The sequence below is a fragment of the Terrapene carolina genome, unplaced genomic scaffold (genome assembly GCF_002925995.2).
Source record: "Terrapene carolina triunguis isolate 2854851 unplaced genomic scaffold, T_m_triunguis-2.0 Scaffold50308, whole genome shotgun sequence".
In the NCBI taxonomy this organism is placed as follows: Eukaryota; Metazoa; Chordata; order Testudines; family Emydidae; genus Terrapene; species Terrapene triunguis.
Window position 1 is genome coordinate 1,279 of NW_020714659.1, and position 16,574 is coordinate 17,852.

Below are 16,574 nucleotides of genomic sequence, written 5' to 3' on the forward strand. Positions count from 1 at the left end.
GGACAGGACAGTCCATTCAGTGTACATGGTCTTCCATTGTCAGTTAAGTGTTTCTTGATGAGCCACTTAATATGGGTCATTACACATACTGAATCTATTTTCCCCATGTTAAGGATCCTCACACCGTCTTGTCAACTGTCTAAAATGGGCCATCTTGATAATTATTACAAAAGTTTTTTTTTCTCCTGCTGATAATAGCTCATCTTAATTAATTAGCCTCTTACAGTTGGTAGGGCAACTCCCACCTTTTCATGTTCTCTGTATGTATATATATTTTCTTACTATATGTTCCATTCTATGCATCTGATGACGTGGACTGTAGCCCACGAAAGCTTATGCTCAAATAAATTTGTTAGTCTCTAAGGTGCCACAAGTCCTCCTGTTCTTTTTGCGGATACAGACTAACACGGCTGCTACTCTGAAACCTTAATTTGAATAGTCCCTCCAGGATGTGCAGGCTAAATACCTTGTGGGTGTTACCCCAGGAGGAAACAGTTGAAATCCAGGTATAGAGCCAATACTCATAACTTCAAATACAAAATGATACATGCATACAGATAGCATAATCATATTCAGCAAATCATAACCTTTTCATAGACATCTTACATGCCACATTTTGTACAAGATTTGTTGCAAATATGTAACAGTGGTTGCAACAATGATCTATATGGTCATATTTTAATCAGATAACATCACAAACATCATACAGCAGAATCTTATAACTTTACCTACACTGTTGCCACACATATTTTACCATGACAATAATTATCAGCAAATTATGAGTTTTCCGATGATCCCTCACAATGCAAACTTTGTACAAAATTTATCATAGTCTTGTAAAAGTGGTGAACATTGGGGTACAGTGTGTCACAATGGTCTGCCAAGAGCTAAGAACTAGATTTCAAGCTCGCTGACCATTATGGTTATTGCAAGATGTTTGTTCGGGAAACAGTTTACAAGCTATGTAGAATACTGGGTTGAACAACTGTTGAAGGGAGACATGTCACTTGAGGCGAGGTGGGTCTCAGAGCTAACTCAATCAATATTGAAAATCCTGAACATCCCTGGAGGCAGCACTTTGTTTACTGTCTGGGCCAAGTGGAGACCGGTGATCAGCGCAGGGAGCAGATGCCAGAAAGCCAGGGATGGGAACCACCCCGCTCGGAGCTTGCCCCTTTTTACGAGGAGTTTGACCAGGTGCTGGGTGCTGTGCTCAGTGGAGTAGCCAGGGTCTAAGTGTAGGGGGAGCAAACATAAAAAAGGCACCCCCCCTTGGCTCCTCCTCTGGCCATGCCCCCCCTTGGCTCCTCCCGTTTCCCTCCCAGATTAACCCTGGGGCCGGGCTCAGGACTCCTGTGGGCTTCCCGGGGGTGTGGATACCCCCATCCCCCCGCGGTCCCGGGAGAGTCTCTTCTGCCCAGCCCACTGTGCAGGTGTCCCCCGCCGAGCTGCGCTGCCCGGCCCCACCTGCGGGGTCCTGTCCCCCCCGCCCTGGGCTCCAGGCTCCTGCGCCGCGCCAGGGCCCCCCGTCCAGACAGTGCGGCCTGCGCCCCTGCCCTGCGGGCCTGGGCCCGGCCCCGGGGAGCCCCTTGCCCAGAAGGGACCCCCTAGTGCAAGGCACCAGACCCCCGCCGCTCACCTTCTGTCCTGCGCCGCCGCCTGTCCCTGGCAGGCGCCGCTTTTGGGAAATGTGTTGAGGGGAAGCGGCTGCTTCCCCTGCACCCCACTAGCTACACTATTGGCTGTGCTGCACCGCCAGCGCTTCACAACAGCCGCGCCAGCCTGGACAGCGACCTTCTCACCCCTGAACCAAGCACAGGGCCAGTGGGGAGCCAACAAGCGCTGGATGAGGCGGCCAAAGTGATTCTCGGGCTCACTGTGGTCTCCAAGGCAGCTTTGCTGCCGGAGCAGCTGCAGCACATCCTGGGTCTCTACTCGGAGGGGTTTTCTGATGCCCCTCCCCAGAGGGGCTGCCCGCTGCGGAAGCAGCATCAGAAACACAAGAGGCAGAGGTCGCCCCTGAGCCTGGTCAGTTTCTGGTGGCACGTATGTTATTAATCTAGGAATGGGAGGGATTTCCAATTTATTACCCAAAGCAGAATGTATTGCAAGCCGCAGGCAGCCGCATGTAGCCAGTAATGGCAGGTTGCTGGCACCACCTGGAATTCAAAATGGAGATTGGGAGCGCAAACAACACTGAAACAAGAATTTAATATTAAACTTGGACTAGAAACTCGAGCAATCTTTCAGAGCTGTGCCTAGGGTTGCCAGTTGTGGTTGGACGTATTCCTGGAAGTTTCATCACATGACATAAAAGATTAATCTTTAATTCCTGGAGGGTTGGCAATCCTAGATGAACTGTGACGGGTTCGGTCACAGAGACGCCCTTGGGACTGCCACCTGATGTGCTGAGACTACCTCTGAGCCCGTTTTCCCTGCCAGCTTGGGACTCCAGAACCCTGTCTTGTTGAGCCAGACACGCCAGTCTGCTCCAACACAAACCCAGGGTCTGAACCACGTGCCCCAAAGCTGCAGACTTAACTGAAAAGAGCTTAAGAAGTGTTCCTGTCTCTGGCACCCAGACACCCAGTTCCCAATGGGATCCAAACTCCAAATGAATCCGTTTTACTCTGTATAAAGCTTATACAGGGTAAACTCATAAATTGTCCGCCCTCTATAACACTGATAGAAAGATATGCACAGCTGTTTGCTCCCCAGGAATTAATTACTTGCTCTGGATTACTTAATAAGTAAAAAGTGATTTTATTAAATACAAAAAGTAGGATTAAAGTGGTTCCAAGCAATAACAGACAGAACGAAGTAAGTTACCTAGCAAAATAAAACAAAGCACAGAGATCCAAGCCTAATGCAGTAGGAAACTAAATGCAGGTAAATCTCACCCTCAGAGATGTTCCAATAAGCTTCTTTGACAGACTAGACTCCTTCCTAGTCTGGGTCCAACAATCACTCACACCCCCATAGTTACTGTCATTTTTTCCCAGTTTCTTTCAGGCATCTCTTTGGGGTGGAGAGGCTACCTCTTGAGCCAGCTGAAGACAAAATGGAGGGGCTTCCAGGGCCTTATATAGTCTTTCTCTTGTGCCACATCACAGCCACAGAATGGGGTCTCTAGCCACCTGGGCAAGTCACCTGTCTATGAATGATTCAGCTTTTTGCAGGCCGACACCATTGTTTACATGTTCGTTTGAACATTCCCAGGAAAGGTCAGATGAGGATTGGCGTCTCTCAAAGTCCAATCACATCTCCCAACTCCTTTAGCAACCTCAGCTGCAGTGCATCCGGCCCCATGGACTTGTGCTCGTCCAGCTTTTCTGAATAGTTCTGAACCACTTCTTTCTCCACAGAGGGTGGAAACACTTGGAAAAGATTTGCAGCTGAGATTCAGGAGAGGGAATCTGTAGGGAAGGATGCTTCCTGCTGCTTTTTCCTCCCCTGTTGGAGTTTCTTTTGTTTCCCTTCCTGCTTGATGACTCTGCTTGTTGCTTAAATGCAAATTAAGCAGAGCACCCATTCCTTTGTTGAGACAGGCTTGTTTGCCAACCTCAGGTTAGAGCACGTGTTAACACCATAAAGGGGAATCTTATCACTTCACGTACAATGTTGCCACACACATATTTTATCAGGGCAATACTGATCGGCAAATTATACATTTACAAATAATACCTTGCAAGGTTGTACAAAGATTATTACAACAGTGGGTATGCTGTGGACACAAGGGTACATTCTGTCACACTCCCCTACCTTCCCCCTTCAGTCCTTTGTTCTCGTGATGGGGTCTTTGCTCAGCTTCCCTGAAGTCCATAAAACATGGGGACTTGCTTTGTCTCTCTGGCCCCTTTGTTGATGTGGGTCAATTTCAACTAGTTCCTTAATGACTCCCTCCTCCACCCAGGCAGGGAGGTGACACCCACCTATGCCTCGTAGCCTGCCCTGAGAGCAAACTTGCTCCCTTTTCTCCCCCCAGGGTAACACTGCAACACAGAGGGGAAACTGAGGCACATACGGAGGTCATAAAATACTACAACAAATTCCCACTTTGTCACAGGGACCAATCCCCTGGTATTGTTGTTTTTTTCGCCCCACCTGGCTGATCTGACCCAAAGTGGCTCTATTCACCATGGTACTGTCTTCCAGGACGCTGGGGCTTTCAAATGTGCTGAGAAGGCCCAAGCTGAATCCTGGTATGTTATAGGAAATGCATTTCCTGCTGTGGGGCGCTCACACTCAGGGTCATTGGGGCCCCATTGTGCTGGGTATGGCACGGACACACAGTGACCAAGACCAGGCCGGCATAGCAGGGGGCTGCAGGTCGGGATTGAGGGGCATCGGTGGGGAAGGGGGGAAGGCAGCCCCTGCTCTCACTCTGCCCCTGGCCCTGGTCCATTCTGGGTGCACTTGCATTTCTCTGGAGGCCCCTCAACCTCTGCCCAGAGCAAAATCCCAATCAACTGTGCCATGCGGCTGCAGGGATGTCACCGCCTCTGGGCTCCAGGACTGACAGACTCTGTTAATGGTTCATTCGCTGGGGGATAAGAGGCTGGAGCAGCCCCTGAAGGAGAGACAGACAGGGACCTCGCAGCTCCACAGACACCCAGGAACTGATCCTTCCCCTGGCATAGAGTGACCCCAGGCGAGTGGGAGCCCTAGCCCTGTACGGACAGCCCTGGCATCACATGGCCTTACAGCAGCCTTCTTCTTGTGGGGTATCTGGTGAGCACAGGGGCTGCACACAGACGGGTGAGTTATTGTACGGTCTCTGATGAGCGTGGGAACCATGCACAGATTGGTGAGTTATTGTAGGGTCTCTGGGGAACACAGGGGCTGCCAACAGACTGATGAGTTATGGTAGTGTCTCTGGTGAGCACGGGGGCCGTGCACAGACTGGTGAGATACTGTAGGGTGTCTGGGGAGCACAGGGGCTGCGCACAGACTGGTGAGATCTTGTAGGGTCTCTGGTGAGCAAGGGCACTGCATATAGACTGGTTAGTTAATGTAAGGTCTCTGGTGAACACACAGGGGGCTGTGCATAGACTGGTGAGCTCTTGTGGGGTCTACACAGTGTTTGCTATTTTGGCAGGGCTGGGAGCTGGCAGCTTGTCTCTGGGCTTGGGAGACAGTCACAGGGAACTGATGGGTCTCCTGTCCCCGCAGGCGTCCCTCACATGGTCCCGCTGGAAGCTGTGAAGGCCCATCCCTGTCAGCGATGCTGATCCTGAGCTGTTCCTCCAAGCTGCGGCTGCTGGAGGGGATGCTACGGAGGGGCCTGCCTGACACGCTGCTGGTGACCAGGACTCGCCCGCCCCCGCAGGGCCAAACGCTCCCACCCTCGGGCTGGGCAGAGAGCAGGGCAAAGTCCCTCATAGACACCTGGGTGATGGGGCACATATTGGGCTGAGGTGCAATCCCCTGGGTTGGGCTTACATGGAGGGCTGGCCCCTCCACCTGGTCAGGGGGTAGCAGTTTGGGGGGCAGACCCTTTCTCCAGGTCGGGGGGCAGCAGTTCAGGGGCCGGGCAGGCTCTTATAGATCCACAGGGGATGTGCTGTACCCCAGCCTGTCACCAGTCCCCTGGGAGTGACCCCTGTAGTGGGCCGGGGCCCGAGGCTGCACACAGCTCCACAGGGGCAAGCCCGTGACCCCCACCACTGGGCCTTTGACACCAGCCCTCCCATCTCTCTCCGTGGCTCCCTGCAGCGAATGCAGCTGCGTGAGATGCCTGCGGGAGGCTTGGACCAGGCCCCTGCGGTGTGTGTTGGCAGAGACCCCGGCAGCCTTTGCAAAACACAGGAGTGGTTCATTACTCTGACGGCTGCAGCTCTGCTTCCAGCAGCTTAGCTTGGGCCCCTGCTCTCCTTAGCTCTGCCCCTGGCCCCACTCTGTCTGACTCAGGCCATTCCAGCTCACATACGGAGGATGGGACCCCCCTGGCCTCCTGACTCCTTGATAAGCCTGCCCGCCCTGTCAATCAGGCTGATCTGGAGCATTGGCCTCTCCCCATTGTTCCTGGGGACTGTCAGTCACAGGCTCCTGATTTCCCATCGACCCTTCCCCTTTTAGTGCTGGGAGCTAGCCAGCCAAAACACCCCCACTGAATGTTAGTAAGGGGGCAACAGTCCCCTTACATTAAGAAAAAATCCAGTCCCTGATCCTGCCCCAGGCAAGGGTTTGAACCCCAGGAGCCAGAGGTTCAGACTGGAGGTGTCAGTGAAAAGGCGAATAGCTCGGCCGGCAGGGAGCAGGGTCCCCTCCCCCCGCTTGCCTGTAACACTAAGGAAAGGCTGTTGAGCTCAGGCCACCTGTCTGTCTGGAAGTTGACCCTTGTATTTGAGTGGGGGAACACGGGACATGTGAGTCACACGGGCTCCGGCAGAACTTCCCTGAGGCTGTGACCAAGGGAGCCAGCTCGCAGCCTGCTCTCCCTGGGGAAACAGAGTCAGAGCGGAACCTGGTGGGAGCTGAGCCCCCAGCTGAGCATGGGCAGACACGGGCAAGGCATGGCCAAGGTTAAGACCCGGAATCGCCAGCAGGAGGGTCCTGGCCTGGGGTGAGGGCAACAGGTTAACCCCAGGAGGGGAAATGGATTCCTGGCATACACACAGCCCTGGGGTTGGGACAACCAGCGTAGGGGAGCCCCCTGCATCACCAGACCCTGGGACACCAGCACCCCAGAGACATGGCTGGACTAAGAGCAGCCTCGCAGGGGGCCACACCTACACTGATCCCCCAAATGCTCACGGGGTCACTCCCTACCCCAGCCGAGGGGTCAGGACACCCCAGGGTGCAGCCAAGATGGCCGACACATGGAGGAAGAGGGGGTCACGACCCTTCTCACTCCCTGTCAGATGGGGGGGGGGGGGAATGCCGGGGCGGGTCCCATCCCAGTTTCAAACCCAAAGGTTTTGGGGGGGCAAAAGGTGCTGAGGCTGAATGAAAACTCCCCCCTGCCCCCAGCTAGTGTCAGTGAACAGACCTGCCGTAACGGTGGATGTGAGACTGCTCTGAGCTGGGTATTGGAAAGGGTGAGTTTGATTCGAGCCAGCTGTGAGCATGCTGACCGTGCCTGGAAGGACAGGGATGGGGAAGGTGCTGTGGCTTCTATGGATAGCATTTGGGGGTTCGAACTTCACTGGGACAGTCACTAGTTTAAGTGACCCAGAGAGACAAGGCAAGCGCTGCTGACTCCTGGATTTCCCCGCCTCTCAGCCGGGAGGCTGAGCAGAGACCCCAGCTCGAGAGCACAGGACTGGGAGGTGGGTGGTGGTGGACAAAGATGGAGGCTCTCACCTGGAGCTGGCCAAGGAGGTCAGACGGAGACAGAGACAGCCTGGAAAGGGTCTTTCATTCCAGCTTGGCTGGGCCTTGGCTGACCACAATGGACACTGCTTTACCCCCAGTTCTCTCTGCTGACCTAAGGCCGCTCCGTGATTCATAAACTGGCCTGGCTTGACAATGCTGCCGGGTGTCACTGCAAACACAGGCTGGGGTGTCAGAGCCCCCCAAGAGCGGCCAGGTCTCTCCAGGGGTCTGGCTCAGTGGGAGGCACGGGCAGAGCTCGCGGGGTGGAGCAGGAGGGCTGGAGCCCAGAGGCTCCATCTCAGAGGCGGTGGCCTGCCCTGCAGGAAGAGTGGGGCCCCTGGGGGGCTGGCACTTTGAGGGCTCCTCCAAGGGGCAGAGTAAAAGCTGGGGCCCAGCACCGATCCTGGGGATCCGGGACATCCCCGGACTCTGACCCCTGTGTCTTGGCAGGTCTACGGCACTGTGATGCATGTGAACCGCGGGAACCCGGCTGGCCAGGAGGTACTGGTGGATTCATGGCCAGAGTTCAAAATGGTCCTGACCCGGCCACGCAGAGAAGTGCGGCCTTTGCTGGGCCCCTCCCATCTGCCCCGCTCCCCTCCCCCACCTTTCGCCATGGCTCCCTCGCTCCCCTCCCCCACCTGACGCCATCACTGCCCCTCCCTGACTTCCTTGCCCCTTTCCCTGCTTGGTGTCATCTCTACCCCTCCCCCTTCTGTCTGCCCCACCTCCCCACAGCCTGTTTCCCCTTTCTGCTGCCCAGAGCCCCTTTCCATTCTCCCCTAAGCCCCCTGGCTCCGTTCACAGGGCCCCTTCCCCCCTCCTCAATCTCTTACTTGAGGCTTGCTGTGCCCCACTCCCCCGATGCCGTCCCTGAGGGTCATGGGGGGAGGGGGCAGAGGCTGCGCTCACCCACAGACAGTGTTCCCCCTGCAGGTGGCGCGGGACCCAAGCGATTATTTCACCAACTTGTACACGGCCTTCTACCGGGACGAGGGCGCCTGCCGGGCCCTGCTGGAGAACAGCTGTGCCGTGGACTGGGGCCAGGCCTTCCAGATACAGGGTGAGCCCCTCCAGCCCCGCTCTGTCCAGCACCTGACATATGGGGGGTGGAACCGCTCCCCCCCCCACAGGCCAATAGTCCTGAGGATCCTGCCTGGGCCCCTTCTCCATCCAGACCCGGGATCCTGAATGAATCAAGCTTGAGAACCCCCGGTTGGGTCATGCCGGCCCACAGTGGCCCTTGGCCCCTCCCTGCTGCTCTCCCGCACCGGGCTGGGCCCCCCAGGTCCATGGGCACCTTTCAGGGGCCCCTGCTGACAGCGCACGGCTGTCCCTGCAGGGCTGCAGGACGGGGTATACGAGACCATCAGGGACGTTGCCAGGGCCAGAGGGCTTGAGATGGAGACGTATCTGTACCGGCCGCTGCTGCACCCAGACCCGCCTGCCATGCCCCAGTACCGGTAGGTGCCCCCCCAGATATGGGGTGTGTGAGAGAGAATGGGGCAATGTACACAACCAGCCAGTGCTAGATGGAGGGAGGAGCGGGGCTGGGGGAAGGGAAGGACCCCGGGGTGCCAGGCCAGAGGCCTCCATTGCGCCCTAGATCTGGTGGCAATGAGTTCCCCAGGCTAACAGTGCTGGCAGAGTGAGGGCATCACCACGGCCCCACACACAGCCCCAGGCCTTGGGCACATGCTGCCAAGGATTTCCCATCCTGCTCCGGGGCAGGGCTGAGTCAGCCCTAGAACTTCACCAGGAGGCAGGGGCAGCCCAGCCTGGCCAAGGAACCTCCTTGGTCCCAGGATGGGGAGAGCAGGGGGAGGGGCAGCCTGTAACCCTTCAGTATCCTGGGACGGGCAGCCAGGTGTACTTGACCCCAGAGCCGTCCCCTCTGAGGGGAGGGGGGCTCCAAGCACAGAGCTCCCTGGTCCCTCCTTTCCTGTCAGCGGGTAGGTCTCCGGGCAGAGCTTAGCCAAGGCCCATCAACAGCGATGACTCTGCTGGGGCTGGACTGGGCCTTGTCAGACAGCCCCTGTGCTGAGCCCACGGGAGTGTTTCGATCCCCTCCCCCCATGTGCTGGGGCCTTGCTCAATCCCCTACCCCCCAGGGGTCACCTTCCCCCATGTCCTGGGGCCTCTCTTGATCCCCTCCCCCCAGGACTCCCCCTTCTCCCTGTGCCAGGTCACTCCCCCTCCAGCCTCCCTCCCCTCCATGGGGGGCACTGGGGAGAGCATTATACGGGCTATAGCCACCCCAGAATTTGCCATAGCCTCCCCTCGCAGTGCAAAGGCCAAACGTTACGCAGCAGTAAGGATGGCAATGCCATACCACGCCACCCGTCGGTCTCGGCTGCTGCTGGCGATGGCGCTGCCTTCCGAGCTGGGTGGCACACTCCTCCCCCACAGGATACATTCCATGCCCCCCAGTTTGAGATTCGGCAACCCCCCATCCCCTCCAATTTTCTGTCCAGCTCATCTCAGCCCCACAACTGGGAAGAGGATGGCATCGCTGGACACTGCTCCTCTCTTATGCCATGTCATACCAGCTCAACTTCTGCTCCCCGGGCTCATTCCCTTGTACCAGTTCGACCCTCCCAGCCCCCAGTTCACTGCACCCCACGCCCCAAGCTGGGTCAATATCCCCCTATGTCCACACCTCCCATGTTTGGTTGCTCCCTGCTCCCCTCCCCTAGACTTACCCCTTCTCCTGCTGGTTCTATTGCCCCTGCCCCCCACGCACTGACATCCTCCCCTTGCCAGGTCAACCCCCTCTGTGCTCACCCCACCCCGTCCTGTCTCTCTCTCCCCCCTGCCCTGTCTTGCAGGCCTGACAAGGGGCTCAGGCTGGCCCCCGTGTCCCCTGCCCACGCCATGCTGCTCAGAGACACCTGGAACTTTGGGGGGAACAGCTGGAGCCTGCGGTACCTGTGCCACCTGATCCGCCACTTCCCCAACGCCTGCCTGCTGGCCCCTGAGGGGACCCCCATCTCCTGGTCCCTCACCGACCCGCTGGCTGCCCTGACGCACGGTTACACCCTCCCGGAACATCGCGGCCAGCACCACACGAGGCCCGTGGTGGGGATGCTGGCGGCACAGCTGCATGCCCGCGGCTTCCCTGTATACACCCGAGTGCTGCCCCACAATGAGCCTTCGCTGCACACCCTGCAACGCCTCGGCTTCCGCATCCTGCCTGGGGTGTTCTACCAGCTGATGGTGAGGCCTGGGTTCATCCAGTCCCAGCCAGCCAGTGCCCTGGACTCGGCAAAGGACCCTGCGCCAAATTCTGGGGAACGGCGACACGCCCAATAGCACATAGCACGGGGGGAGAGGAGAGGAGGAGAAGGGGACACGGCCTAGGGCCCTGCACCCACCTCTGGGGGACAGCCACGCTCCAGCAGTATGTAGCCCTGGGGGAGGGGAGGAGATGGGGACACAGCCCAGCCATGACCAGGGACCTGCCACCCCCGAAAAAGATACACATTGACCAGCCACCAAGGGAGCTCAGCTGTCAGCCCTTGGGAAGCTGGGGCCTAGTAGAGGAGACTATCTCATGCTCCATTATCCCCTGGAGGAGGGCAGAGGCTCAGTAGGGGGCGCTCTCCCCTCGCAGTCAGTGCTGGCCCCAAAGAGAGCAGGGTGAGGGCTCAGCAGGGGGCGCTCTCCGCTCACAGTCCTGCCTCCCGTGCCCTGTGCTGTGGGCTCAGCAGGGGGCGCTCTCCCACTCCCTTTCCCAGGCAGTTTGTTGCTCGGCTGGGGCTGTGGTGGTGGGGGGTCCCCTTTCCAGGAGCTGTGCCTGGTCTTGCCAGAGCTTTGGTGCAAGCTCCCTTGGGCTTCAACCACATGTCCCAGCTGTGGCCCACCCCTTACCTCCCCTGTGGTGATAGGGGACAGGTGCTGGCCTTGCACGGCTGCTCCAGGGCCAGCAGCCAGCTGGAAAGCCAGGCCAGGGCTTGTGTTGATGATGGTGCACTACACGCGGGAGGGGAGTGGCCATAGGACCCCACCGTAGAGGCCTGCTCGGCCAGAACACAGGGAGGAGCATCCGCTCTTCTCCCTGCCCCCCAGAATGGACGTCCTCGGCCCTGGGCAGGCGACTTGGGACTGACTTGCCCCCTGCCAGCCCCAGTGCACAGGCTGCTCCCTCCCCGTGTAGCTGGGCCCAGGTGCAGAGCCAGTGAGCTGTGGGGGAGAGGACCCCCCACACAAAGCAGACATGGCAGGTTCTCCTCCCCCTTGCTGGTAGGTCAGTAGCAGTGTGGAGAGGGGGAGGGGCACTCTGGCTCCTTGCAGGCCCCAGGGACCTGCATCCCCTTCCTCTCAGGGGGTGGGACAAAGTGAATTTTCTGTAATAGTTTTGATGCCTGTGTGCCTCAGTTTCCCACTGTACTATTCATGTCTGCCCAGTGGGTGCCAAAGAGTTAAAAAGCCTCTCCTGGGGCAGAGCAGGGACAGGAGGGGGAGTGTCACATGGCTGGGGGGCAGGAACTGGGCGTTCAGGATCAAAACCAACCCAGATCAACGGAGGCTCCACAAAGAAGAGTTGGCGTTTGGTGGGACTCAGGAGCTCCCAGCTAGGACTGAAAGAGATGGAGACAGGATCCATGTTTGGCTCTTCAGCAGCTTGGCTGGGTGGGGCCCTGGCCTGTGTCTTCACCTTCACTTCTCTCTGCTGCCCCAGGGACCTCCCAGGCCGGGTTCCAGGGGACCAATAAACCGTGTGCTGTGTGGAAAAGGCTTTGGGATGTCACTGCAAACACTGGCTGGGGACGCTGGTCCCCAAAGAGCAGCCAGGTCTCTCCAGGGGTCTGGCTCAGTGGGACGTGCCGGGCAGAGCTCGTGGCGTGAAGCAGGGGGGCTGGAGCCGTGTGCTCGGCCCTGGAGGAAGAGAGACCCCTTGGGGGGCTGGCACGTCACAGGGTTCCTCCAAGGAGTGGTTTAAAAGCTGGGGCCTAGCACTGATCCTGGGAAGCCACGACCGGGAGCAGCGCTGTGGGTCCCAGCCGGGGGCACCCGGCCAGTGTGGGGTGTCTCCTTCACAGCCAGAACCGACAGCAGAGAAGGGGGGGCACATCTGCAGGCAGACCCGGGGTAGAGCCAGACCTGCCCCCAGCCAGGGCACAGTCCCACCAGGGCACAGCACCCTCCCCGGCGGCCAGGGAGCTCTCCCCCCAGAGCAGTGCCCCCACTCCCAGCCGGCCGGCCTGCGTTGCCCCGTAACTTTGACTCTCAAACTTGCACACAGTCTCCATTTCCCAAGATTGAATCATTATTTAAAAAACTGTATAGAAATCACCACTCTCCCATCATTCAGTGCATCTGGCCCAGCCTCTGGCCCGGCCCCGGGCCCCTCGCCCAGCTCCAGCCTCAGCGGAACCGCTTCTCCTCCCACACGTACAGCTTCCCTGCAGGCACCTTCCGGAAAAAGAGGCTGTTCCCTCGGTTCATGTTCCCCTGCATGGAGAGGAGAGGAGAGGAGATGGCTGTCAGGGTGGCCTGCCCTGCCCTACCCTGCCCTGCCCCGGGGCAGCTTCCCTCTGCCTGTCACCCAGGCCCCAGTCTGCCTAGCCCTTCCCCACCCCTAGCCCTCCTAGCCATAAAGCAGGGCCAGCGCTTCCCAGCCCTTTTATAACCCCCACCCTGAGATGAGTGCCAGGCACGGTTGCCCCACACACAGCATCGGTGTGCTATGGGGCTGGGGCGAGGCCGGGACGTACCTCCTTGAGCAGCTGGCTCCAGCAGTCTAACCAAGAGGAGTAGTTGGGTGCGTAGGGGGGGAGGCCACCAGCCAGCCTGCAAGAGAGGAGAGGGGGGAGGAAGTAGCAGTGAGCCATGTCCCATGTGCCCCGGATCCCCCCCTCGCATGGGGACTGGGCCACAAGCGCACCGTGCTCTGGCACAGACACAGCCCTGCTCCGAGCCTACAAATGCAGCTCAAGCTGCGCCCCACCACGGCCTCTGCAGCAGCCAGTCGCCCGGGGGGCAGCAGCTGGGTCACCCCCTGCCGGTCACCGCAGTCTGTTCACAGAAGCTCCCTGGCCTCCCAAGCGCCACTTCCTGTCTGAGCCCTTCTCGGCTACGTCGCTTTAACGGGGCCTGAGCCAGGCAGCTCAGTCAGGTCCCAGGATCCCCAGCTGCCCCCTGTCCATTCCCCCAAGGCCAGAGCTTCCTGCCCCCGCCCCCAACACTACAGCGGGGCAGACGGGCACCAGGGGAGCAGCCTTTCTCCTGGGGACAGAGCTGATGCTCCCTAGTGAGATGGCCAAGGGCAATACTCCCGAGGGGGTGGGGAGGGCTGATTCAGGAGGGCAGAACTCCCCCCCCCGCCCCCCTACCAAGTCCCAGCTGTACTGCAGGGCGGGCAGGGACCGGCTGTCACACCCGAACAGGCCCGGGTCTATTCTGGAGGCTGCAACCTGTGATTTTGCTCCTGCCAAGCGTGACATGGGACGGGAGCTGCAGGGCCTTGGCCAGGGAGCCCAAGAGGCTGCCAAGCGTCTGGGGAAGAGGGGAACCACAGGAGCCTGCGTGAGGGGCAGGGGTGAGCTGCGAGCACAGCCAGGACTAGCTCCACGTCAGGCTGGGCAGAGCGCTCTCGCCTGCCGGTGCCAGCTGTTCACATTCCACATCAGCAGCCGATGACAGCAGCTCCGCTCCCCCTCTGAAGGGTTTCTCCCCAGCCCCCGAGGGGCCGGAACATCATCATCCTGGATCAAACCCTATAGGATGTGGGAGTAAGATGCTGCATCTCCCTGCCTCCTGTACAGGAGCCGCTGCGTCTCCTGCTCCTCAGAGCTGGGGCGGACGCCCTTGCGTCGCAGGGGGAGGGTGCAGCTGGCTCGGGACAGCGTGCGAGGCACTCACCCACAGTTGTTAATGGCCATCAGGTTGGAGACGAGCACAAAGGGATACGTCAGCATACTGGCCAAGAACTGCAGGCACGAGAGATGGGCCACAGTTAGTAGGGCGGGGCGCTGGCTCCACAGCCCACCCGGAGCCCCCCAGCCACAGGAGCACAATGGAGAGGGAGGGTGTCTTAGTGGGGCAGAGACCGTCTGTGCAGCTCCCAGCACAGCAGGGCACTGCTGCAGTCTTCTCCATGTGCTGGGACCCTGGCACTCACTGACTTGCTCCTGGGCAAGGAGGTCTTTGTCCTGCCCTTCCCAGGTCACCAGAGAGCACATGGTCTGAGCCAGGCAGCAGTGCCTGCTCGGGACAGATACAGGCTGGATGGGCAGGGCAGCGGGCACAACATGCCCAAGGGGAAGGGGCCAGCTGGGCAGAGCCCCAGGGGCGGGGCCAGGCCAAGGTGCACGAGAGGGTGGAGAGCTCACCCACCATGCAGCACCAACTAGTGATTTAGACTCACGGAAGGGCACCAACCTCCCACCCCATGGTTCCCTCAAACTGGCCCCTCCCACCCCAGGGCAGTTCTGTGGGGCTACCCCCCCCCACACACAGCCCCGAGAGGAGAGTCGGGGTTACACACGCACTCCAGTGACAGCCTGTGAGTAGCTCTTCATCTCGCTCATGGTGGAGACCTAGAGAGAGAGGGAAACGCATTGAACAAGGAGACCCCGCACCCTGCCACAGCCCGGCCCCTCCATCCCCAGACACAGGGGGCTGCCTCTGCCCCGATTCCCCGCACCGAGTCTGCACGCTGGGCTCCGCCAGGGCCTGAAACCCAAACTGCCCCCACGCGGGTCGCGGACGCTGCTAGGACAGGCTCCCCGGCCGGGACAAGCAATCGGAATCCAACCTTCTTGGGCCCGCTATAATGGGAAGTCTGAAACACTAATTAAAACAGATGTGGTACGCCCATAGGAGAGAAGGTGCAGGGCACTATACTACACAAAGAGGCAGTAAAACAAATAAAATATCAACACCTTCCACCTTAATGCCTGGCCCTAACAAAAAATGTGTTGCCACATGTCCTATGCTTTTCCAGGGATACCTGGGCAGAAGGATCCCAAAAGAAAAAGGGGAAAAAAAAAGGGGTGGAGTATTAGGATATAGATATTCAGGCCTGTAAGCAAAGGCCTAGACTTGAAGAATGTAGGTGTATTCATATCACTTAGCTAGTTATAGAGGTACAAATCAAGAATCAAAATCACAGTCTGCCTGTTTATAGGCCTTCTCTCACCATGACAGTCTGAGGCCCTGTTCTTAGTTTGATAGCATCCTGTCTGACAAGAACTCATCAATAGCTGGGGTGTGAAATCCTCATTTCTGTGTTGTTCTATCACTTCCCTATTATTTATCTGTGTAATCTCTGTTTGGTTCTGTGATTGTTTCTGTCTTCTGTATAATTAATTTTGTTGGGTGTAAGCCAATTAAGGTGGTGGGATATAACTGGTGTGACAGACCCAGACCAGTGGGGTACAGTAGTCTGGTAGAGGGCAAATATACTGGTCACTGGATGAGTAGTTTTCTGTCCCCTGAGTGACCAGAGCAGGGGCTGCACTAGAGTAATCAGGAACCTGCTAGAACCAGTTAAGGCAGGCAGGCTAATTAGGACACCTGGAGCCAATTAAGAAGAAGCTTCTAGAATCAATTAAGGCAGGCTAATCAGGGCGCCTGGGTTTTAAAAGGAGCTCACTTCAGTTTGTGGTGGGAGTGTGAGGAGCTGGGAGCAAGAGGTGCAAGGAGCTGAGAGTGTGCGCGCATGCGCTGCTGGAGGACTGAGGAGCACAAGCGTTATCAGACACCAGGAGGAAGGGCCTGTGGTGAGAATAAGGAAGGTGTTTGGAGGAGGCCATGGGGAAGTAGCCCAGGGAGTTGTAGCTGTCATGCAGCTGTTACAGGAGGCACTATAGACAGCTGCAGTCCACAGGGCCCTGGGCTGGAACCCGGAGTAGAGGGCGGGCCTGGGTTCCCCCCGAAACCTCCCAATTGACCTGGACTGTGGGTTCTTCCAGAGGGGAAGGTCTCTGGGCCGTTCCCCAACCCACATGGTGAATCTCTGAGGCAAGAAAATCTGCCAATAAGCGCAGGACCCACCAAGATAGAGGAGGAACTTTGTCACATTGGTTAAATAATCATGTTACAATATGTTAAAATTGGTCAGTTAAATTTCATTAAAATAATTGGTTAAGGTATGGCTAAGCAGAACTCAAGTTTTTATATTCTGCAGTCAATCAGGAAGTAAGGGGGGGATAGAAACAGAGAATGGGGGGGAATTGGAATAATGTTTTGCTAAGGGAGGGAATGGGAACAGGGCCACAGGCAAGGCTCTGTGGCGTCAGAGCTGGGAAGGG

General features: G+C 57.9%; 2 protein-coding genes across 2 annotated transcripts; one reads left to right on the plus strand and one right to left on the minus strand.

The window, feature by feature from the left end:
• The first annotated feature begins 5,209 nt into the window (after positions 1–5,209).
• LOC112113648 (glycine N-acyltransferase-like protein 3) lies at positions 5,210–10,629 on the plus strand. The gene is made up of 5 exons (XM_026646977.1): positions 5,210–5,302; positions 7,768–7,875; positions 8,254–8,380; positions 8,660–8,780; positions 10,146–10,629. The coding sequence occupies exons 1-5, from the start codon at positions 5,225–5,227 to the stop codon at positions 10,627–10,629; spliced, it is 918 nt and encodes a 305-aa protein (XP_026502762.1). The 5' UTR covers positions 5,210–5,224.
• A 1,939-nt stretch (positions 10,630–12,568) lies between these two features.
• On the minus strand, positions 12,569–14,939 carry LOC113405728 (mitochondrial carrier homolog 2-like). Its single transcript, XM_026646978.2, has 4 exons — positions 14,811–14,939; positions 14,182–14,249; positions 13,035–13,110; positions 12,569–12,771 (listed from the first exon to the last, which is right to left on the minus strand). The coding sequence occupies exons 1-4, from the start codon at positions 14,847–14,849 to the stop codon at positions 12,685–12,687; spliced, it is 270 nt and encodes an 89-aa protein (XP_026502763.1). The 5' UTR covers positions 14,850–14,939; the 3' UTR covers positions 12,569–12,684.
• Positions 14,940–16,574: the final 1,635 nt, after the last annotated feature.

What these genes read in the sequence shown, in the direction of transcription:
- LOC112113648 (XM_026646977.1), top strand. Translation starts at nt 5,225, where the DNA reads ATGCTGATCCTGAGCTGTTCCTCCAAGCTGCGGCTGCTGGAGGGGATG. An exon ending in CCAGGCCTTCCAGATACAGG is followed by an intron (nt 8,381 to 8,659) that starts GTGAGCCCCTCC and finishes CTGTCCCTGCAG; the next exon opens with GGCTGCAGGACGGGGTATAC. An exon ending in CCTGCCATGCCCCAGTACCG is followed by an intron (nt 8,781 to 10,145) that starts GTAGGTGCCCCC and finishes CCTGTCTTGCAG; the next exon opens with GCCTGACAAGGGGCTCAGGC.
- LOC113405728 (XM_026646978.2), bottom strand. Translation starts at nt 14,849, where the DNA reads ATGAGCGAGATGAAGAGCTACTCACAGGCTGTCACTGGA. An exon ending in ACTCACAGGCTGTCACTGGA is followed by an intron (nt 14,250 to 14,810) that starts GTGCGTGTGTAA and finishes TCGTGCCTGCAG; the next exon opens with TTCTTGGCCAGTATGCTGAC. An exon ending in ATGGCCATTAACAACTGTGG is followed by an intron (nt 13,111 to 14,181) that starts GTGAGTGCCTCG and finishes CCTCTCTTGCAG; the next exon opens with GCTGGCTGGTGGCCTCCCCC.